Source organism: Raphanus sativus, unplaced genomic scaffold (assembly GCF_000801105.2).
Source record: "Raphanus sativus cultivar WK10039 unplaced genomic scaffold, ASM80110v3 Scaffold4409, whole genome shotgun sequence".
Taxonomy (NCBI): Eukaryota; Viridiplantae; Streptophyta; class Magnoliopsida; order Brassicales; family Brassicaceae; genus Raphanus; species Raphanus sativus.
This window is the reverse complement of record NW_026619711.1, coordinates 1-7,219: the sequence shown is the minus strand read 5'-3', so window position 1 is coordinate 7,219 and position 7,219 is coordinate 1. Positions and strand designations below refer to the sequence as shown.

Genomic DNA, 7,219 nt, shown 5'->3' with positions numbered 1-7,219 from the left:
TCTCTCACCAAGTTCTCGTGCTTCATCACACTTTCTTTCGGAAATGTCAGCTCTCTGTTTCTCAACTACCAACAAGGCCTGAAGAGTAATAAAATTTTCAACATCTGGAGATAAATGGCATGCCATGTCTAGAAGCTGTTCAAAATGTTGGAGGACATAGAAACATTACCTTCAACATCTCAACTTCGGCAGTAAGGGACTCAACTTCTGTATCACGGAAAGGGTTTGTTATATGGCTTACATCAGAAAAATTGCTGAAAGGGTTCTTTGAATCCAGAATCAATGACTTTTCAATTCCATCATCTGCTTGGATGGTATGCTCTTTCTGTCGTTCATGTCCTTTCTCTTCATCACTACTGTGGTCTGAATGCATTACAAAGGACTTTTCAACTCCATCATCTCCTTGGATGGTATGTGTTGTCTGTTGTTCATGTCCTTTCTCTTCATCACTACTATGCTCTGAATGCATTACAAAGGACTTTTCAATTCCATCATCTCCTTGGTTGGTATGTTTTTTCTCTCGTTCATGTCCTATCTCTTCATCATCACTTTCATCTGAATGCTTTACAAAGGACTTTTCAATTGCATCGTCTGCTTGGATGGAATGTTTTGTCTGTCCTATTTCTTCCTCATCGCTATGCTCTGCATGCTTTACAAAAGACTTTTCAATGCCATCATCTGCTTGGATGGAATGTTTTGTCTCTCTTTCATGTCTCATCTCTTCATCATCACTTTCATCTGAATGCTTTTCAAAGGACTTATCAACTGCCTCTTTTGCTGGATTGGAAAGTTCCACATCTCTTTCATGTTCTGTCTCTTTCTTTTCCTCAGCCTACACCCATGATTTTATATCAATTGAAGCCAAATACATTTTCCTCTAATGAGGAGAGACATGTTCTACTTATCTCTGAATACTCAAATAAGCTTGCAGGGACTGATTTGGAATACCTGATTTGACTGTCCCAACTGTTTTCTAGCAATTCTTCCTCTGAGTTTACTTTGATAAACAAGAGAAGCTTTTTTCAGTTTCTTGTAGTCAGATACAGCACTGTAACCACGCCAGTAAGCCTGCAAGTGTCTAAGAGTTATTAGTCTTTTCTATCTTTGGAGATTGAATGATTCCATAAGTATGGAAAAAGAGTAATGAGAAAAGGACCTGGATCACAGTCGCTGCCTTAGACTTCAATTTATAATGGAACTCATGGCGTGCAACCATTGTCCGGACTCCACTTTGCAACGTGACTGCCGAAGATTTGGTATTCCCATAATCTTTAATTGCAATCTGTCTACGTAAGTTTTTCTGAATTTTAATGGCAGCTTCCTCCCTTCTCATGTACCTTGATATCTTTCGTGCAAGGTTTGCTAAGAAAATATGAAAAGAGAGACTTTATCAGCCCTTCCTGACATGTCAGTGAAACCATAACACGCCAAAAGAAAAGCTACAGCAGTCACCTCTCCAATTAGCTTGTATATTAACTGAAGCCCTCCGCAAGAGCACATATCGTTCTCTTGTGAGACGGGTTCTAACTTGCCCTTGAATCATCTTCGCTGCTTCACCGAGGACTTTCGTTCTGTGTGCATCTAGCTCAGCCATCTGACCAGCTCTCAGGAAAACTTTACTTTTTCCAATCTGCAAATTAGATATCATATCAACACGCATCAATGGAAATGGGATTCCTCTTTATATTAAGTGGACTTCCTAGGAACCTTACTTGGAAACCTGTGAGCCCCTTTTTGTCCAAAATCCACTTGCATGCAACATCTGCTTCATACCTGCTTACAGTGTAATGTAAAGGAAACTGAGATAACAAACTCCAGGAGCAATAAGGCAGACAAGAGCAGAAGCATGCTCAAGCTTGATGGGTAGAACTGATACATACTCTCCTTTCAGAATCTCCGGTGCAAGAATCATAAACCGTTTTAAGAATTCGATGAAAGTCCTATTTGTTGGATATCCAGCGCATTTCACTCTGATGGCCTCAAGAACACCCTGCATAGAAAAAAATTATAAAACACCTCAAGACCTCAAAACATGTTAATATGAACAATTCAAATGAAACACTGACCCCAGAGCGTAACTGATGCAAGACATTGGCATTGTCAAACACTGTTGGCTGCAACAAATTGTTTGGCTTAACACATCTGATGTAGTGCGGTTCCGTTAAATTCAGCGTCTCCATCAGCTGTTGCAATTGTAGCTGCACCAATTACTTGAACATGTAAGCCCATACAGATGATGAGTGTGACATCAAAAGTTCAACCTTATTTGTTTAAAAGTCTCAAATGGAATTGCAGGAACTTCACCTTGAAACGAGCGCCAATGGAGGAAAACTTAGACTTGCTACTCGCTTTAGGAAGAGGAGGAAAAAGTCCTGACACAAAAGAACATTTGGAAGCATTTAACAAATCCTGATGCTCGGCAACAACATAGTCTTTGTTTTTGTCTAAAAACTGATCGGACTGGTACTGAACCTGAAAAACAAAAATAACATGGGAATTTCACATCCAAGATCGTTATAGATCTAGTTTTCATTCTCAAAACAGCAGGGTGTGAAATCCAGCTTACCTCCCCTGCATAATGAACTAAAGTAAAATCTGATCGAGTCAGTTTTGGTTTAATGAAGCGCTTATGATTCTTGAATGTTTGATACAGCTTCTCAGAAAATGTTTCAGGAGTTGATTTGGGTAGCATGCTGCAGAAGTAATAAACATTTTAAGTTATAACACATAATTTTAGTGGTTTGAGAGGAAAACACTAAACTACAGCTACAGGTAGAGAAAATTATATTATACCATGTTTCATCTAGAAGAGCAATGATACCACCGGGCTTCTGTAAAATATTGAGCTCAGAGTTTTAGAAAATAAAATGCAGCATAAGGTAATGGAAATAACAGCCGTTCCATAAAAAAAGTTTCAGCTGCATGTGTTTTCAAGTCTAAAACAATGCATAGTGATTTAGAACACTTGAGCATATATGAAAATAGATGGAACTCTTGCATGCTTTCATGAACCTTGAGCATAATGTAAGCCAGAATGATCTCCAAAAGTGATTTCTACTGTCAAGTCATGAATTTGTATTTATACAGGGAGAGAAACAGATAAATGGATATAACAAACCTTTTCAATCAGATCCACGACATCTTTGTTATCAACGAACTCCACATAGCTCCAATCTATTTCTTCTTTTTCATATTCACTTTGTTCCATTTTGAATACATGCTAAACAATATAAAAGAGTTCAGATTAATTAACATAATGTTGAGCCAAATCAGCAGCCATAACCTGTGACTGACCTCATACCTGGTTGAAATGTTGTTGCAGCTTTTCATTCGTGTAGTTAATACAGAACTGTTCAAAACTGCACAGAAAATATGAAAGTCAGTGAACAACTGAAGTATGTTAGATTAGGTGATGTTATAGATATCACATTAGTCCTGGAAACTTATACAAAGACACCATTTTCTAATCAAAATTAATGATTAAATCATCTCTCAGCAATGTATACTCTCAGCCATCACCTATTGGTTTTAAAGCTCTCAAAACCATAAATGTCAAGGACTCCGATCAAGCGCCTAGACTGAGAATCTTGCCCGATAGAGATGTTTATTTTGTTTACCAACCTGAAAAATAATAAAGAGTACTGACTTAGCAGATGTCACCCGCAGTGGCATGTGAAAAATATAGATAATTAGATACTGATATAGAAATTTTACCAATCAAAGAGTCTAGAATATATTGTCTTTGCTAAACCATCCCTACTAACAGCGGCACCAAGAGGATCAAGACTTCTTTTGATAACTTCTTCTGGGGTGACCATCATACGCTTGCACAAAGCATCTTCTAAGGAATGAGGATCACACCTAATATAACAAGTTGTAATTAAATGCATTACAAGAATCACACTTTTAGTTGGAAAAGTAGAAGAGGGATATAACACATGAGCAATTCTGATGTCATTTGGAGATGAAAATTTGACTGTTCATCTTTTAGAGATGATGAATCAGCATCTTCTCCCTTGCAAAATTCAATATTTCCAAGATGGAGAATGGCAGCCACAACTCTGAAAATTGCATCCTGAGGAGACAAAAGAAGATAAGTCATTTCCTATACAGCAATCCACAGGTGATAGACAAATTGCAAAGAAGAAATTGCAAACCTGTTCTGTTTCACTTATTCCAACTACATCCATAGCTTTTCTAGTAGCAAGATACTCCTCTGCATCGTTTACACCATCAAGTTCGTAGCAGCTAGATTGGTTAAGATACCGAAATGACTTGGGGTCGCCCAATTTAAATCTCTCAACATCCTGCAAAATTTGATTATCATTTATCACTAGGAAGATTCATCCGAGTATAAGTGAGGACAACCTACCTCTGGAGGAGCAGCACACAGGAGGTAAAAGCAGTGGTAATTGCGTTCAGGATCTGACACTTGGCAAACACGAGACCTCTCCAAAAGGTAGGTTCTGATGGCTGCCCCAGATATCCGACCCACGTCATCAAACTGAATCTCCACAAATTTCCCAAAACGACTGCAATAAGAAAAAGCATTAGTATCCACTAACGGCAGATAGAAGAATCAGGAGCAATGCACAAGTAAATGGAAGCAGTAACTTCAATTCAAAAAAAAAATGGAAGCAGTAACTTTACCTGGAATTGTTGTTCTTCACAGTCTTCGCATTTCCAAATGCCTCGAGAACTGGATTTGACTGTAACATGTCCCAATTGGCATTAAGAGTTAGATCCAAAACAAGAGACCCAAGTGGTATCACATAATTAGGAAGGTCCAATCAAAGGATGTCAATGCAGGGATTTATCTTAATACTGTATACTCAAAAAAGCCTAACAAATAAAAATGTATTTTTTTCAAAGCAGATAAAGGAAAGAGACTTGGACATAGCCTTGAAATTTCTACTATGCAGGCAGCAAAGTTAGAACCTCATCCTCCGAGTGTAGGGGACTGTAACTATTAATAAATCCATCACAACTTACTTCTAAAACTTGGTTTTCAACAGTCCTTCCTTCACCTGCAGTATGCCCTCCAAAGAATGCAAGGTAACGCATGAGCATCTTAGTCGTCTCTGTCTTTCCAGACCCACTTTCACCACTGACCAATATACATTTATTCCTATCCTCATTGATCATTTCCCTGTTGCAAAATTTCTCAAACTAATAAATAAAACACTTGTACCATTTTTAAAAGAAAACATCAATAGAACGAACAGTAGAGAGCTCATAACCAACCTATATGCAATGCCACCAATTGCAAAAACATGAGGACTCAATTCTTTGAAGGAGGCTTCCTTGTACTTCTCCATAACCTCAGCATCATAGAGATGAGGGAGTCCTTGAAAGGGATTGACAGCAATAAGAATGTTTCCTGTATAAGTCTGTCATGATGTCAAAAAATTATAACAGACTCGTCTATTACTGCATTAACTACTAGGTTTTTACCAAATGACCATGATGAAAAAAATTGGAAGGCAACAAGAAAAGAAGTAATCTTACATAAATTTCATTCAGCTCATATCTGGTAGCCAAGTTGTTGAGAACTGCAGGCTCATGGAGATAAGATAATCTTGTCATGTCCTCTACTCCCTCTGAAGGAGCTTCATCGTCTTTTGGATAGAGTTTTGATAGTTTAGCAATAACCTAACCAGTGAAAGGAAACGTCAGCAAAATAGCACAAGTAGAATCCAGAAACGGCATTAGAAAATGAAGTAAAGCATAGAAACTCTGTATGAAAGCTCCATTCAGTTGTTCCAAATGACTAAAAGCGAAACCAAGACTATGAACAAACTTTGTCAAAAAAAAGAAGAGAAACCTTTGTTAAAGGATGTATTCAAAAAGAAATAGTTAAGATTTTCAATGTGCATTACATATCCATGTCTGTAACTATATCTCCAGAAAAGAAAATAAATATTCTCTATATATAATCCTATGAACCCCATTTAAAGGTTTTTCCTTGAAGACCACCAAGTGATGAATTATCAACAAGTGGAAGCAATATGAGCTGCAAGAGAGAGCAATGGAGAAAGAAAGAAAGAAAAGAAGAAGTTTAATTTTTACCTCTCTATCATCATTGGTTTTAACATCTGCTTCGTCTCCCTTGATATTAACTACAACCCCATGAGTCCAAGCAGTCTCTGGGTCTTCCACCCAAACATGAGAATCCACCAATATGTTCTCACCCATTCCCTAACAATTCTTCCTAAGCTACCATTCAAAAAAAAAAAAGAGATATCAACAACAAACAATCAAACTATGTAAAATCCAAGACTAAAAGGTTCAATAAGAAAAAACCTTGAGAAATTCCGATCGTACCGTTAGAGAAGAGGAATGAATCTCAGAAGAAAAATTGGATGGATTTCCGTATAACAACACCAAACCCGGTGAGGCTCGAGTTTCATGGACGTGGTCGCTTCTTCTTCTTCTTCTGAATCGAAACGCAAAGGCTCCATATTTTCTTTCTCTCTCTGATGACGCAGAAACTCCCCCTTTGATTTCGCCATTCCTGTGGACGCCATTCTCTTTTGCCTCTCTCTCACTCACTCACTTTCCCTCCCATTTTTAGCGGACGAGACATTCGATTGCTAACACACAGTAATACACCAGCATCCTGCCTGGCTACTACGGCCTTGGCTCATTTACCTGAAATTGAAGAAACGAACCGTACCACCAAACCCAAATAACCCAAACTGAAACCGCATAATGAGCAAAAAACCGAATAGGTTAGGCGTGGGGGTTTTTACCGCTTAGTCCAATGAACCGAAAAAAACTGAAACTGAACTGTGATACATGACTTATAATTTTAGTATTTGAGATTTGGTTATAAATTGAACCGAATCTAAATCCGAACTAACATCAGAAAATATCTGAATTAGTTAATTATGTTAATATTTATATATATATATATATTAAGGTAATTTATATATTTTATGTTATTCGAATTTTTTTATAGTTTGTTTTATTTGTTATTTTAAATTATTTTTAGATAGTTTAGATAGTTTAAGTAATTTTTAATTAGATTTATGAACATTTTATATATTTTGATTTTTTTGTCAATTTTCATGTTTAAAAAAATATTTTTAGAGGATTTAAACATTGGTTACAATTCAATTTGAACCTAAACATATCCGATAGTTAGAAAAAAAATTCAAATACTTATGAGTATAATACCGAAAATTTATAATCAACAGAATCGAAACTGACGATCCCA

General features: G+C 37.0%; 1 protein-coding gene across 1 annotated transcript; it reads right to left on the bottom strand.

Annotated features, from left to right (window-relative positions):
• Positions 1 to 3: 3 nt before the first annotated feature.
• LOC108832833 (myosin-16-like) lies at positions 4 to 6,666 on the bottom strand (the record flags this gene model as incomplete). The annotated part of the gene is made up of 24 exons (XM_057002086.1): positions 6,325 to 6,666; positions 6,070 to 6,216; positions 5,509 to 5,652; positions 5,245 to 5,390; positions 4,993 to 5,149; positions 4,651 to 4,709; positions 4,373 to 4,532; positions 4,158 to 4,307; positions 3,939 to 4,075; positions 3,715 to 3,861; positions 3,520 to 3,621; positions 3,302 to 3,359; positions 3,119 to 3,220; positions 2,794 to 2,831; positions 2,567 to 2,693; positions 2,305 to 2,472; positions 2,067 to 2,198; positions 1,881 to 1,990; positions 1,713 to 1,773; positions 1,453 to 1,630; positions 1,157 to 1,362; positions 949 to 1,068; positions 170 to 832; positions 4 to 78 (listed from the first exon to the last, which is right to left on the bottom strand). Coding segments are annotated over exons 2-24 (3,366 nt in total), but the record flags the coding sequence as incomplete, so codon positions are not given.
• Between the last annotated feature and the right edge of the window lie 553 nt (positions 6,667 to 7,219).